Here is a 17,143-nt window from a genome sequence, read left to right as displayed (position 1 = left end):
ATACACACAAAGCATGAAAATATAAAAAGATCTTCTACACTTTCCACAGTATGCATCCGATGAAGTGAGCTGTAGCTCACGAAAGCTTATGCTCAAATAAATTGGTTAGTCTCTAAGGTGCCACAAGTACTCCTTTTCTTATAACTATTAGGTTAAAACAAAAAACCCCTCCTAACTAGCATAAAAGTTCTGTGTAGATCATGCCTCTGTTTTCCAATCTAGATCATTCTGGAAAAGCTGAAGTGCTGGTGCTATCTTGATTGCAAATATAATAAATCAGCAATCACTGCTTAGAGTTTGTAAATAGCAAAGGCAAAATCAGATAAAACTGTAAGTGACTGTATTTTGTGTGTGTTTGTACGCTGCTTAGCACAGTAAGGCCCTGGTCCATGACTAGGTGCTACCCCAATAACAATAATTAATGAAAATAAAGATAAGATAAGAGCTGGGAAGAGCCAACAGGCCTGCAATTAATTTGTTTCTAATATTTTATTTAGTAAAACTCCTTGATTATTGTTTTACCAGCCTTGAAATGTGAACTGGAAGTGATTTGATTCAGGATTGAAAGGTTGTCTAATATCAGATAGAGCTTTGTGCATCTTCTGCTTAACTACTTTCTTACAATACTACTCTGAGCGCCAACTTTCAGAATTACAGCTTCCCCATATTATGCCAAGGGGACTGTTTTTCCTTTCCCCCCTGTGATAGATTCGCTCTGGTATCAGAGACAGCTGGGTGGCATTTGGCTCTAGGTCTCACTACACCAATTCAATTAAGTCCTGCATTTGAAGTGCAAATCGGACCCAATAAACCATTTGCTGAAAGCAGCTGTAGCAAGGTTTCAACTTTGAAAGCCAAGTCTAGATCATCATATTGGAGATTTTAAACTCTTGGGGGCTCTATGTATGACAAGGAAATTACCGGCAAATCTCTCCAGATGGTTGGAAGGATACAAAGCCAGATACTTTAGGTTTGTCTACACTGCAACTGGAGCTCATGTGATTGCAGCTTGGGAAGGTGTACCCATGATAGCTTTAATCTAGCTTGCAGAGCTAAAAGTCGCAGCGAAGATGTGGCGCAAGGGACCCTGGCACAGGCTGGACGAGCTCTGGATACGTACTCACGTTGCTAATCCATGCCACAGTATCTTCACTGCTATTTTTAGCTGTGCTAGCTAGATTAAAGCTAGTATGGGTACACCTACTCAAGATGTAAGCACACCTCTGACTGTAGTGTAGACACACCCTTTAAGCAATACAAGTTTCCCTCAACAAAGACGCCACAATGAAAACTATGATTAAATATTTTCACATCTCAGTCTTCTAAAATAAGATAAACACAGAATTCACACTTAAAATGCTAGAAAGAGTGCCACGGTACAGGGAATCACCTTCACATCTTTTGGGGTTGTGTCTACCTTAAAGGGTTCTGTTTGATTTTTAAAAAATGGGGAAAGAATTATTTCAGTTGTGTCACCCCCAAATTCCCATTTGTATTATGTTAGGAAAATGTCCTTACTTGCTGAAATGGAACAACAACAAATACCCAGTTAGAAGGTTTGACACGGCAGCCAATAAATATATCTGCAAAAACAAATACCATCCACAGAAATAAGGGGGAACAGAATAAAAATTAGGAGATATGGAGTGATTCATTACCTGCATTAGATTAACAACTAAACTTTCTATGGTAGGATGATCCAAATGGGATGAAATAACTAAATCAATGATCTAATTTTTTTTTAAATGGTATGTCTGGTACCAACTGTAGCTAATCATATTGAATATGTCGAACAGCACTGGTCCCAGTATGGATCCTTGGGTGACACCGCTATTTACCTATCTCATTCTGAAAACTGACCATTTATTCCTTCCCTTTATTTCCTAACTTTTTACCTGTTACTGATCTAGGAAAGGACTTTCCCTCTTATCCCATGCACTTTTGTTTAATACTTATATAAGACAACAAGGCCTGGTCCTGTAAACACTTATGTACCAGGCAAAGAGCTCATTGCTGTGAGTAGTCCCAATGGTACAATGCCCACTCGTAATTGTTTGCACAGTCAAGCTCATGATTTGTACTGTCAACAATTCTGTTTCATCTCAGTAACAATGTTTCTTTTTAGTGGGGTGAGTATATGCAGCCTGAATTTCTTTATACAGTTCCCCTTCCTAAAAGGCTTCTAGCTAATCATTCTCATTTAGCAGAGTCTCATTGTAGCAGGCCTGAGCTTGGTGCCATAAGGAATCCTAGCCCTGGGCCAAATGTGACCATGTTCTGTAAATCCCGGGTTGGGTATTGGTTCATATCTCTGGCCTTTGAGTTTTCAGTACTACTAGACATATAGTTTGTAATGCTAAATATGCTATAATTTAGTTACTTGAATAGTAACGTTCCCTGATGCTCAGAACAAACTGCCAATTTTCAAAGACAAATATAGTGCGTTAGAAGCGACTTGAAATACTTGGCTGAAAGTTCCACACGCCAGCTCAGAAAGTATTTCTATAATATACTACAATTAAGCGCACTTAACTGGTCCACATTTAATGTGGTCACTAAAGATTTCATGGTGCCTTCCAAGAGTACAAGAGTGTGGGTGTTAACCCTCGTGTCCTGGCCCAAAATCCAGTTTGGGCAGGTATATTTTGCCTTCCTCAATTCTCCTGCACTTTCAGTGGGCTACTGCATTACTCTAAGGGTCCAAAATTGTTGCGAAGGGGTGTTTGCATTATTACCTGGATACTGCCTTTGCAGAAGACAGCAGAGAAGTGGATTGAGAGATTGCTCATAATGGTTTTTAATGTACTTTGGATCCTTTGGAGGAAAAGTATTATAAGATAATACAACTAGGATGAGAGCCCCGTGAAATTCTTTTTATTTTTTTTTTATTTTGGATGAATTTCATGTTATTTCATTTTATCTATTTTATCCATGGGATTTGTTGGGGGATCAGGTCCTGCCCCTGGCAGGAGCAGGGGGCTGCAAAGCAAGCCTGCTCTGCACTCACCTTGCAGTGGCAGGTCCTGTCCTGCAGGCCTGGGCCAGGCTCTCTGCTCCATGTGTTGCGACCTGGAGAATGCAGTTGCAGTGCTGCTCAGGTCTGGCCCAGCTGCCCCTCTATCCTGATGGCCAAATTTGAGTCAGGAGTGCTGCAGCCTTGTACTTCAAGTTGCAATGCCCAGAGTGGGGAACTGGGCCCAGCCCTCTGGAACAGGAGCAGCAGGAGCCACTGCTGCTGGGTGAAGTTTTTCATTTTAATTTTGTGTTATTTCAGATTTGCAAAAACCATAAGGCTCTAACTATGACATTTGGTAAAATGTGTTTCCAATCTGTGCTAGGGGTTGTGGCGCGTTACGGCATCTCATTACCCATTCAAATGAACGTCAGAAAGACCATGCAAAGTTCATCAGCATATGTAGTTTAATTCCAGTAAAGAGTATTGCTGGGAACACGGATTGTGAAAGCCCCATCCTGTTCAGTCAGCTGGGCCTTTCGGAGGTTGTGCACAGCTGGGGTCTCCTCATTGAGACATATACAACCAATCCTTAGGGCTTTTATGTTCAGTGTATGTGGAAATGTTGATGGGGGAGCACTACCACAGTAAGGCACCCTAGTGGGAAGGGGGTAAAGTGTGTGTGTGGGGGGAGGTGTAGTAGTATATTGGAACTGCTAGTATATTGGAATCCACTTCCTGGATACTACAGCGCTCATAAGCGATGGTCACATAAACACCACCCTATGCCGGAAGCCTACTGACCGCTATGCCTACCTAAATGCCTCCAGCTTTCATCCAGACCACACCACACGATGCATTGTCTACAGCCAAGCTCTACAATACAACCGCATTTGCTCCAACCCCTCAGAGACAAACACCTACAAGATCTCTATCAAGCATTCTTACAGCTACAATACCCACCTGCTGAAGTGAAGAAACAGATTGACAGAGCAGAAGAGTACCCAGAAGTTACCTACTACAGGACAGGCCCAACAAAGAAAATAACAGAGTGCCACTAGCCATTACTTTCAGCCCGCAGCTAAAACCTCTCCAATGCATCATCAAGGATCTACAACCTATCCTGAAGGACGACCCATCACTCTCACAGATCTTGGGAGACAGGCCAGTCCTTGCTTACAGACAGACCCCCAACCTGAAGCAAATACTCACCAGCAACCACACAGCACACAACAGAACCACTAACCCAGGAACCTATCCTTGCAACAAAGCCCGTTGCCAACTATGTCCACATATCTATTCAGGGGACATCATCATAGGGCCTAATCACATCAGCCACACCATCAGAGGCTCGTTCACCTGCACATCTACCAATGTGATATATGCCATCATGTGCCAGCAATGCCCCTCCGCCATGTACATTGGTCAAACTGGACAGTCTCTACGTAGAAGAATAAATTGACACAAATCAGACGTCAAGAATTATAACATTCAAAAACCAGTCGGAGAACACTTCAATCTCCTTGGTCACTCAATTACAAACCTAAAAGTGGCAATTCTTCACCAAAAAAAACTTCAAAAACAGACTCCAAGGAGAGAGAGTGTTGAATTGGAATTAATTTGCAAACCGGATACAATTAACTTAGGCTTGAATAAAGGCTGGGAGTGGATGTGTCATTACACAAAGTAAAACTATTTCCCCATGTTTATTCCCCCCCCACCCCGCTATTGTTCCTCACACGTTCTTGTCAACTTCTGGAAATGGCCAACCTTGATCATCACTACAAAAGGTTTCCCCCCAACCCCCGCTCTCCTGCTGGTAATAGCTCACCTTACCCGTTTCAGAGTAACAGCCGTGTTAGTCTGTATTCGCAAAAAGAAAAGGAGGACTTGTGGCACCTTAGAGACTAACCAATTTATTTGAGCATGAGCTTTCGTGAGCTACAGCTCACTTCATCGAATGCATGCTGTGGAAAATTTTTTCCACAGCATGCATCCGATGAAGTGAGCTGTAGCTCACGAAAGCTCATGCTCAAATAAATTGGTTAGTCTCTAAGGTGCCACAAGTCCTCCTTTTCTTTTCACCTTACCCGATCACTCTTGTTACAGTGTGTATGGTAACACCCATTGTTTCATGTTCTCTATGTATATAAATCTCCCCACTGTATTTTCCCCTGCATGCATCCAACGAAGTGAGCTGTAGCTCATGAAAGAGAGAGTAAGTAAAACTAAGCCTTGCATGTTGTGTATAGCTAGTGAACAGTTATTTGGACCACACTGTGCCAATGTGGTTCCTTCATATTACATTGCCTGTGTAAAGAACACTCAGCCCACACCCTATATCCTCTCTTCATAGGGAACCCCTCCTCCCTCACATCTGCACGGAGTACAAACCCACCAGCCAGCCCAACCCACTTACCCATTTCCCATCCACATCAACTCCTGCTTTTGAGGAATCACTTCCTCAAAATGTTCCTCAGGAGTGGACTGTGGCATTCTGTTACTAGGAACTACTTTTTGTAGTAGAGGAATACACTACATAAATAACTGCAAAAATGATTTTTAAAGTATATATTTAAAATAATGAATGAAATTAAAGAGCCAGAGTCTAACGACAGCAATAAGTCCATGCAGTTCTCAGCTACTGATGACGAGGCACTTCTTTGGTGCTTGAAAGCATGAGATTCTAACAGCACTCCTCAGGCATAAACCAATAGCATAATAATACACACTATGGGTGAAATCCTGGCCCCAATGAAGTCAGTGGCTAAGCCACCATAAACTTCCATGGGGCAGGGATTTCATCCTTTGTTGGTGGAGTTTGTGATAATGGAACGCCAACAGACCCCGGTCATTGGTGGCGGGATTGAACCTGGGACCTCCGGAGCATAGTGCATGAGCCTCTACTGCATGAGCTAAATATGGCTGTTAGCTAAGGCTGTAGAGAAAACTCATGAATCTTTCTCTAAGTGGTCTCGGTGCCACTCAATGGGACAGAGCCCCACACCCAGGAGGTGCATGGTTTACACTAACAAGGAACTCGCGGCCATGCCAAATGAGTCCAGGCATAAAGTTTTCATGGATCCCAGTGAACCCAGGCTTCTGGATTTCACACAGGAATAATGGGAGCCAACTATTCCGGATGGTCTTTATTTTAAAAAATTTCTCTGTCCTACGGTGTAAAAAGACCCTCACTGCTTACAATATATTATGTTGAATATTTGCAATAAATGGCTGTTGTCTCCCCTTCCCCGATTGTCAAGAGTTTCCATTCCCTGACCTCGGGCCCCAGCCACGCTGCTTTCCAGCAAGGTGCCGGCTGTTGGGCTTAATTGCCAGCTGCAATCACACTTTCTTGAACCAGTTTCACAGTTTATTTCTGGTGGGAAGCTGCACATTTTTACCTTTTGAACTCTTCAGACTGCTGAACTCAGCAGAATGGGTGTTTTCCCTGCAAACTCTAATTCTTGCTGGCCAGCTCTGCAGGGAGAATGAAGCTACTTGAGTTACATCAAGACTTTTAAGAGTGAGACAGGCTTTGGCAGCAAAAGTATTCTTTACAAACTCTTTTGAGCCATAATGTATTAGCTGACCTAATACTTCATTGTTAGAACGGCTGCTAGCAATTGATTTTTTACCAAGTACGTCTCTTAGGTTACTAAAAATCTGCTTAGATTATGTGGCATCCGGCCAGTCACAGTATCATGTGAGTGTGTAGTAAACCACCGTGACTCTGGGAGGGGTGCACACACTTCACTTTCTTTGCGAATATTAGTAATGCTGGGCATTGTTCAGCAGTAAATCACTATCCAGATAAAGTGAAATTACCCGACATTTCCTCTGGTTGCAGTTGAAAACTGCCATATCACATGGATATCCAGGAGAAAACTGGGCGAAATCCTAACCCTACTGAAGTCAAGTGTCAAAATTCCCATGATCTAAGGGCTGGTCCACATGATGCGTTACTGCTCAGCACACCAGGATGTGAATCTGCAGCGCACCAGCTCACGTGCGGCAACATTCTGTATGGACACTGCTACAGGGCTGTGAGAGTGTTGACAGGGGACATGACTGCAGCATGCTGTAGGTTTGCACCCTGGTTTGCTGCTCAGTAAGTATAGACCTGGCCTTAGTTACAGGAGCCTCTTGGGGGTGTTCTATGGGCTACAGTGCTGCTCTGAATATCTGCAGTGCTGTGTACTGCAGCTCCGAGTCACTCCTCTCCCCCTGCTCCTCCACACCGTGTACTCCGGGACTTGCAAGGGGATCCTCAGGAGGAAGCAGCCTTATTGCTATCTACCACAGCGCCTGCCCTAGGAGAATCCTTCCAGATACACATCCAGGCCTTTCAGGGCCTCTTTATGCTGCTCTGGCCCTTTTCCCCAACCTAAAGGGGTCAGAACAGGAGTGAGGATTCCACGTGGAGTTTGTAAGATCAGGACCCCAAATAGAATTGATACTTTAGATCTATCCATGGCTTAATTCCAGTGAAGTAAATGGAATTATGCCAGGAATGAATCTGGCCCATTGCCTTGCACAGTGCATGGCTTGATTACTGAGCAGTATCAGTGTGAAGGTTTACATTTAGGGAGGCTGTTTGCCATGGCTCAGCATGCTAACAAATATTAAAGTTCCACACATCTTGTTTATTGGCTTGCTTTACTCAAAGCAAATTCCTCATCATGTACATTGTAAACGTACGTGAAGTAGAGCTCTGCAGTTTTGTCAAATTCCCAGGACTGACACATCATGGGAACTCAAAACGCTGGGAAAAAAGTTCCTAAGAGTCCCATCAAACAGGCACGGTGTGTCCTTGGGTTTGGCCTCAAAAACATAAGAGGCTTCTGACTCATTTTCAAGCTCATTACTGTGGACTTTACACTGGCTTTTCAGATATAGCACTCAGCAATAAAAGATTTTAACCTGCCATCTTCTTCCTCTCCCGCTGTCCAACCTCATTACAGTATTATATGCACTCAATAAGATGGTAACAAAGATAGTCTAACAGAACGCATTCAGGAATAGTCATGGCTCCAGGAGTCTTTATAATCAGGGCAACACATCAGCAATTCTAGTATGATTCAGTGGACAGGGCAATGCTCTTGGTCTCATGAGACCCCAGTTCGGTTCCCAGTTCTGCCAGTGCCCTACTCTGTGCTCTTAGCTTGTAAACTCTTCAGGGCAGGAACTGTCTGTGCCTCTGTGTTTGTACAGCACCTCACGCTATGGGATTCCAAGGGGCTACAGTGCTGAAAATAATGTGGGGAGAAGTGGTCTGCTCCAATGGAATTAAACAAGAATCATCTCAATATATCATTCCATCGCTAACAAGACTCCCGGATATCTCCAACTGTGTTTTTTTATGAATTGGTCTATGTCAGCATGATTCAAAAATCCTCTTATAGTGATAAGGAGACCTGGAGAAGATAAGATTTTGGTTCATCTGGTTCTAACTAGGCCACTCAGGCAACATAGCTTTCGAGTGGTTCCAGAAAGTTACCTTTAAATAGCCCTTCTCCCAGCTGGAGGTAGTAGAATTCTGAATACATAATGGTCATTCTTCATCATAGATACTCCGACAGCATTTTACAAATCCCACTAGAAATACACACACGTGTTGGTGCATTCAGTCTAACTTTTGGGGAAGGAGGTGCAGTAATTGTGCAAGTCACTGCATTGGGATAGATGTAAATAAGCACAGAACTGGAGGTAGAGCTGTAAAGACTAAGAAACTATTCCACAATTGCTATTCCAGCATAACTCCCAGTGTAGACATTCTGTTCCAGGACAGACTTTTATTCTGAAGTAGAGAATCTGCCCGGGGGACACATGGGGAGCTATATATATTGTTCCTAACAGCAATAGCTATTCTGCTCAATTGCCCCATGTAGACAAGCCCTTAAGGTCAAATTCCTAACAAACCACATAAAAACTTAACCTTGTGCTCCAAACTGTATCACAATGGGTTTTTTTAAATAATAGTTTTAATTGGCAATAGCCAAGATCAAAGTAGAATATGAACATCAAAAGTGAAGATTGCAAAGTGCTAATAATTGCACTAATCCACCCAGGAACTGATCACAAGACTAAGATGACAGTTTATGAAATGGAGTCAAAACATAAACCCAGTGCAGCACCCAAAATAAAGAAAGCCAGGATTTTTTAAGGAAACAAATGCAAACAGTCCATTTTTCCACATTACAAAAAGATAGAGATTCAATGAGATAGAGATTACAGACATAATCAAAACCTATTTCACTGAAGCCTCATCTGGCAATTATTTATTTATTTACAAATGTTCTCCCAGATTACAGGATTCATTTTTGCCTCAGTCACACTGGATGCTGAATGATTCCTAAGAAAAGTGTTTGAGCAGAAATGAAACAAAAATCACTGGCTAGCCTAAGTATGGGGAGTGGTGTTTTGAGAATGGAAGTAAACAATTATATTTGCCTTGAAAAATTATTTTCTTGGGTTCCTAATTTAAGACATGAGGTGGCTTTCTCACACATGCAAGTGGAAACATCTACCTCCTCACCAAGTCTCCCTCTTGGCTTATTTTGTTAGCGATGGGCACATTCTCTCTCTTTGTGTATTACTTTCTCTTCTAAATAGTTAAAACCTTTTTACAGATTCTGGCTGAGATATTCAGAGGTGCCTAAGGGAGTTAAAATCCAATGAAAACCCTAGCTGAAATACAATGAAGTTGGGTGCCCTTTGAATGTCTGAGTCTCCATCAAAGGAATCAATGCAACAGGCTCCTGGACTGAAGTACATAATCTGAGGAAGGGTGGGGGGAACAGAGGGTGAAATCCTGGCCTTATTGAAGTCAATGGGAGTTTTCCCATTAGCAGGATTTCACTCACATATTTAACAATGCTGCATGACAGAAGGATCATGACTTTATATCTTAAGCTTCAAGATGTAACTTTGTTAGCCTTTTACTGCTATTTTCCTTCCAGTAAATCTTGTACTGTATTATAAGCAGAGAGCCCTCTACAGTCTGCTCACTTAAAATATCAGTCTCAAAACCACTGCACAGCTTTTACAAACAGAATATTTTGTTCTATTCCGTAGCAGGGAGAGTATCAATGGAAAAACCAAGGTGTCTCCATAGTTGTCTCAAGCACAAATATAAGCATACAGTGTTCGATTTTATTCTCCCTTCACAGCTGGCTCCACAGACCATGACAGTATAGCAACCAAAATTATATATTTTAAATAAAATCAAAGGACAATTGGACAATGGAGAGCAAAAATGAAAAACACTTTCAGCCTTTATGTTCAAAAGCTGTGCACGTGAATTTCTTAAGTAGCATCTAATGCTATGACTAGCTGAATTACTGCAGCTCTTTGAAACTAGTGTGCATTTTTCTGTGTTTCTTATTTTTATTCATGATTGTACAACCAATTTAGGTAATCTGGAAGAAAGATTTTTCTCTTCTTTCAATGTAATGGGACAAAAATCTTTTTAGAGATAGTAATTTTATTTGGTGCTATAGTTCTTAATCATTATATCAGAGACAGAACTTTAAAGAATCCACTAGAATCAACTAACTTTAGAAAAGGTAGAGGGGAAAAGGTTAGAACGTCACTTACTTTTTACTTTTCAGGCAATTGTAGAATCCAGCCATGGTCCTTCAAGTGAGAGATGTTTAATTCATACTCACATGTGGATGCAAGCACAAAGGTTCTGCAGCTTAGAATCCTGCTCCCCAAATGCCCACACACATACACAAGAAAGCCAGCATGCCGATGCAATTACTAGCCAGATAAAGTTCCTGATCTGAGGCCCACAGTCTCTGCTGAACTGGGTCCAAGGAGGGCAGTGCTTGTTCCATAAATGGTTATGAAATGTTAACTCCCCCTTTTCCTGTCTCTCTCCAACTTTTGGTAAGCACAGCATCCTAAGTGAAAAATACCATATGTTATTTGACTCTGTCTCCCTACAGGGCTAATGAGGGACTCCATTGTAATTAGGATGTGAAGAAGCCCTGAGGAGATAACCGTGGTTTTTATCAGAGAAAGGCAGACAGAAAACAGTGTCAAGAGCTTTGAAACAGCAATAATTTTTTTTTTTTTTAAAAGGAAAGCCGCTTTTCAGCAGTTAAGAAGTAGGGGACCCTTTCAGACACACCATCTATAGTGCAAAAATAGGCATTATGCTGCCTCAGTGTAAAACATCTCTATTCCAACAAGCTGCTTTGGACACTACCATGATGATGATGATGAAATCCCATGCAACTACTGTAAACTCACCCCAAAAGTTTACTTTTGCATATTAACAGAATTTGCTTGGAGTTTAAAGTATCTAACCAACCCATTAGAAAAGGATTACCTGACAATGTCCTTTTAAAGACAGTCGTATTTGTACTGGATCTCTCCACTACCACGCTACATTGCGCTAAAAAGAAAGGTACCATTTAATCTTACCACTAATATGGGGCTTTTGTGGGGTCACTAATCAAATGACACTACAAAGAGAGGTAACTAAAGTATTAATATTCCCATTTTCCCCAGTATTCAAACTGGGAAGCTGAGGTGCAGAGGTTAAGCAACTTGCCCAAACTCAGACACAGTAAGCATGTCAGTGACACAGCTGGACTATAGAACTCAGACTAAATCTCCCTGTTTCTAAAACATTCAAAAGTTTTTTTGATTACAAAAGTCACTGTACAGATGCAAAATGCAGTAACAACTGTGATCATGTTATCCAGAAAGATGTCTTGCTTTCGGTCCCATCTGCATTATATTACAGATACCTATTTTATTGGGTTACAAGTTTCTATCTTTCTGCAAGGCTCACTGTAGGATTGCACAAAGCAGGCTACATGGATTCTTTTAGATCTGTCAGCAGCCTTAGGCACCACTGACCACGTGATTCAATTGTAGACCCTAGCAGGGTGAACTAAGCTGCTCTTGAGTGGCTCTATTCCAGTCTTTTGAGATCATAGAATATCAGGGTTGGAAGGGACCTCAGGAGGTCATCTAGTCCAACCCCCTGCTCAAAGCAGGACCAATCCCCAATTTTTGCCCCAGATCCCTATATGGCCCCCTCAAGGATTGAGCTCACAACCCTGGGTTTAGCAGGCCAATGCTCAAACCACTGAGCTATCCCTCCCCGATAACCCAAAGGGTAGTCGTGGACAATTGCTCCTCTGCTCTGGGGCCCGCAGGGATCCATACTGCTACCTCTTTTGCTCTACCCGGTGGCTAGAGTGGTTACATAGGCTGCAGCATGCGGACAACATTCAGCTCGATGTCTCCATCATACCTGACCCAGCCAGAGCAATTAATTTAACTATCCAGTGCTTGGATTAATTTGCGGTTTGGATGAGAGCTGGCTGGCTGTGATTCAGTCCTGGCAAGACTCAGATGTTGTTGGCTATGAGAAGCAAATGGAAGAGTGGACAGAAGGTATATCCCCACCCCTCATTAAAGGAGCGTGTCCACCATTAGTAAGACAGGGCACAGCTGGAGCGCCGATGGGTCTTGGACTTGTCATGGAGTCCAGGTGGTGGTTGTGGCAACCAGCACTTTCCCCCCATATGTGCATGGCAAAACAAGTGCGACCATCTCTTCCAATGTGGGCCTTGCCTTGATTACGCATACCTTTGACACCTCACATATAGACTGGTGTAATGTGATCTATAGAGAATTATACCTTGGGACCACTCAGAAGCTGCAGTTGGTACTGAATGCAGCAGCCTGCTTAATAAGGGGAGTTGCGTATTGGAAACATATTAGGCCAGTGCTACATGATCTGCACTGGCTCCCAATAAGCTTCCAGTTGAAATTCCGAGGGTTGGTTTTTAGCTATAAAGCCCTAAACTGTTTGGGACCTTGATGCTTCAGAGACACCTCTCCCACAGCTTCCATACTGATGCAGTGATCAGCGGGGCTGTTCAAGCTGGAACTCCATCAGTGTAAATGACGGCCTTCTCTCCGATGGATCCTCAGTTTTGGAACACGTTCCCTCCATCACTTCTCCACATTTGTTAACTTTTCAGGCACAAGTCAAAGCCTGTCTTTTTTTCCTCTTTTCTCCAGTGCTTCTGAGGAAGGGGGGGAGGGAGGGGGAAGAGGGGGCTGAGGTAGATATATTTATGAGCAGTCCTTTATTTATGTTGCGATTTTAATTTCTGGCATAGACACCCTGAGCAGAGGAAGGGCCTCAGAGTGTCCATGTTATAAATCTCAAGACATAAATAAATAAATTGCAACCTACCAAGTCCTAAAACATAGCCAAGGGTCATCCTCCCCCGTCACCACAGAGGGAGGACAAAGTTTAGTAATGACTGCCTTTTATTGCCAGAGAACTCAAACAACAAGCAGTTTCATCCATCAGGGATGATGCAGGTTCAAGCAGATAAATGCATACAGTTACCCTATTTCCAACATTAAATAGTATTTAGATTTATATGCAAATTAGGCAGGTCTCTCAGAGTCTTGAATTCCCTCCATTTACTAAGTTCGGATTCACCCAGATGTTGATGTAAGAGCAGGTGCAAAGAGATCAAAGGGCAAGTATTGCCTAAGCATATCACCTCCTAATATTGATTTAATTGGGGATTGGTCCTGCTTTGAGCAGGGGGTTGGACTAGATGACCTCCTGAGGTCCCTTCCAACCCTGATATTCTATGAATAGGGCCAGGCAAGAATAGATCTATGGTGGACCAGTCTCTCTAGAAGGGGAAACATTGAAGTGGAGAGAAGCAAAATTTATTTTGACACTCGGGGAAGGAAAAAACAAAACAAAACAAAACAAAAAAACACACCCTCAAATTTAAGAGAGCTGACAAATATACCCAGATTGGAAGTCTATTGGGATAGGAACCATGGGCCCAATATCCCACTCTGTTACACCAGTTTAATGATTGTGCAACTCCATTGAATGGATTTAGGAATCAAGCCTCATATCTTCATTCTCTGTAAAGCACCATGCACCAAGTAAAGGGTATATATGCACGTAACCCAGGACCGACTTGGTCACAGGGGCATTGTTTCCTGGCAGTGTCCATCTCTTCTCCAGGACAAAGTCACTGTACACAAATGTTAAATAATAATAATAATAAATGAACAAACATTACTATAGGAACCGAATCATAAAAATCATACACACACTCCAATCCCACTGTGATAGCATGATATCCATTTACGAGAACAGGAAAAGGTGCTACCTACAGCAGAATTGAGTATTATTCATAACAGAATTGAAAATCAAACCCAAGCTCAGCAGATAGATGCTTCCAGTCATTGGGAAGATGCTAAGAAGCAGAACATACACTCACCCACTACCACTTACATTTGTAACCTAATGAATTGTACTGAATTAATGCATTTGTCAAGATGATTCCATGCTGAACTCCTAGTTCAAACAAACAAGAGTTGGCTAGAGACAGAGAGTCTCCACCCAGCATAGAAAGCCAACAGAAAGAATGCTGAAATCAGAACTCCAGCTATTGAGTAGCAACCACCCAAAAAGGAATTCCCAGAGATTACTATGAAACTTTATGACTCGTTTATCCTATGAAGCCTTGGAAGTAGGATCTGGTCCGAAATCTGTCTGGCATTCAGTTCTGGAGAAGCTGCCAACTGCAATATTTATAAGAAAAGAAGGAAACCCCATCAGAAATTTGAATTTCAGTTCAAAAAACATGACAGAATCCAGCGGCAGAGCCCAATTCTGCTCACAGTGATCTCAATAGCAAAAATCCATTCATTTAGTAGGTACAGAATTGGGCCGATAATCCTCAATGCATCAGACTCTTTGTTAATATGAAGTAGATTCCTTCTCACCTTTCCTCCCAAGAGGTGAGCTTTTCCCCCAGGAAAATATGTGTTTCTATACTTTTGTTGTTGCCTTGAAGTTACTTATTTTAATACAAAAATCTGCATCTGCTGGTTTTTATTTAGGCAAATTATAGTCCAGTTTCCAAAAGGTGACATTTTATACACATATATGGATCAATGTCTGTAAAACCCTTTTCTTTTTAAAAGAGTACTCACTACTTACTGCTATTATTCTTTATCATTTGTACTGAGTAGCACCTAGAGACCCCCATATTAAGTTTTTCAGCTGTAGATATGAAAGCATTTTACAAATGCTGGTAAACATCATCATTCCTATTCTAAAATGGGGAAACTGAGGCACAGATAGGTTAAGTTACATGCCCAAGGCCACATGGCAAATCAGTGGCCGTGCTGAGGTTAAACCACTTGACTTATTGTCGGGTACCCTACCAGTGGATCCTCACCCTCCAATAATTAAGCAAGCCTTAAAACACATCTGGAAGACACAAAATCTCAGCACTTGGCCACATGGGAGCACTGTACTAGCCAAAACTACAGCAGCGTGCAGATCTCTGCAGTGCTGACAGGGTTTATGAAAGCTGGCGGGGGAGTGGGGGTGCCCAGTTTTAGGGTTAAGACTCAAATCTGCATTTCCCCAAGGTTTGTGGGTTGGGTTTAGCTGCAGTGTTCCAGTCCAGGTTCATTTTAACTCCACTCGACTCTGAAGTACCTTGGCTTTGCTGACTCAAGCATAACCTTTCCCCATCATCTCAAGGTAGTTTGCATGCATTGTGTTTAATTGAAGTAACAGCTGAGATGGCTCACATTCGCTGCTGCTGATCCTCTATGGCCTGACACCGAAGCATCACTCTGAGCCGGTGCCGAGCTGAGACGGACACTGGGCACCCAAATCTATCAGTGCATTGTTTCCCTGCTGCATGTGAAAGCAAAGCAAGGAGTCCCAGTGGCAAGTTGCTGAGTCATAGCTCATTTAAAGAGAGGTGTTGCCTCAGCATGGAGGAGCATCACTGGGGAATCAAAGGTAAAGTTTACTTAGGAATTTCTTAACTTCTGCACAGACCCACAGGGAATGAGGCAGGCATGTCCAGGCAGAGCCCAGTTACTCACCAGCCCATCTTTCTCATCTGGGATTACAGAGAAATATCTTACATTAAAAAGTAATATCTGAAATCAGATTTTTTTTCCAGACATCTGTACACATCAGCATACACACAGTAGAAGCCTCTTCAAATTCAGAGATCATACAGCAACAGGAAATGCAACAGGGGACCCCAAAAAGAGCTAGACACACTGGCATAGTTCCACGGTCACCTCCCACCCAGTGCATCCGCCTACAGCAGAGGTGTTAGAAGCCGCAAATACAGCCAAGAATCAGAAATATGTTTCACATCCAACTTTAGTGCATTTTTTGCAGCCCCTGGCAGCCAAGTCTCTATTGAGCCAGGATTTAAAAAAAAAAAAAAAAAAAAAAATCCTTCACATAGTTAGAACTTTAAAAAAAAAAAAAAAAAATCCACAAGAAGATATTCCAAACAGAGCTGGACCACAACCATGTTTCACAACTGTTTTAAACATTGAGTTTTTTGTTTTTGGGGGGGTTATTTATTTTTTTTCCCTAGTACAGAGGGCCAAAATGTCACGTGAATTTTACATTGAGCAATTCTGGGGGAGGAATAGAAATCTTATAACAAACCAGCATTCATCCTCAGGGCTTAACATTTCTGCTTCTAAGTATATTTTAGGATCTCTGGAATGGCTTCTCATTAAAAGGGCAGACTTTTGGTCTCTCTCATTTTTAGCCTTAACCTCTCTTCTGCAAAGATCTGTGCAGGGTTTACCCATGTGATTGCCATAGGTAACCTATACAGTCCTTGGGGTGAACATTATTTACTAGCTAGTTCTCGCTCCCCCGTTGTATTTCCTCCCCAGTCAAGAAAAAATAAATCATATCATGACTTTTTTCCTTTGTTAAGTTTTGCTATTGTGAGACTACAGCAAAAATGTTAGCAGCCATATATATGAAATCTATATGCATTTCTAATGTCTGCATCACCAGAATATCTGAGCACCAAACAAAATTTCACACTTCTATAACACCTTCCAACTAAGGATCTCAAAGTGCTTTATAAACTTCAGATCATTTAGCTCTATACCATCACCTTTTAGAGAGCTGCAAAAAATGAGGCACAAAAAGGTTTATGGCTTGGTTTTCAAAGTTGTTGAACATCTGCTGTTTCCATCAACTTCAACATCTCTGAAAAATCATAGTGACTTGCCAATGAGGCATTTATGGAAGAGCAAGATCTTTCGTGAATCCAAGTCCCCAAGTCTCATCCTGTACCTTAACCACAAGGCAATCCAGCCTCCATGAATTGA

General features: G+C 42.1%; 1 protein-coding gene across 15 annotated transcripts in view; it reads right to left on the bottom strand.

Annotated features, from left to right (window-relative positions):
- The window catches only part of KIAA1210 (KIAA1210 ortholog), a 90,823-nt gene that overhangs the window by 56,196 nt on the left and 17,484 nt on the right, over positions 1-17,143 (bottom strand). For 3 of the 15 annotated variants that reach the window (XM_043522289.1, XM_043522283.1, XM_043522282.1), the window contains exon 2: positions 14,480-14,548. The exons of 6 other annotated variants lie outside the window; for them this stretch is intronic. In XM_043522289.1, the coding sequence (XP_043378224.1) occupies positions 14,480-14,526 (47 nt within the window). In that variant the 5' untranslated portion in view covers positions 14,527-14,548. Of the gene's footprint in view, positions 1-5,372; positions 5,428-10,552; positions 10,939-14,479; positions 14,549-17,143 lie in introns of those variants that run through there. 6 more of the 15 variants (XM_007060109.4, XM_027822575.3, XM_043522290.1 and 3 more) reach the window with 6 other exon arrangements.

Source organism: Chelonia mydas, chromosome 9 (genome assembly GCF_015237465.2).
Source record: "Chelonia mydas isolate rCheMyd1 chromosome 9, rCheMyd1.pri.v2, whole genome shotgun sequence".
Classification (NCBI taxonomy): domain Eukaryota; kingdom Metazoa; phylum Chordata; order Testudines; family Cheloniidae; genus Chelonia; species Chelonia mydas.
This window is presented reverse-complemented; position numbering and strand designations above follow the sequence as displayed.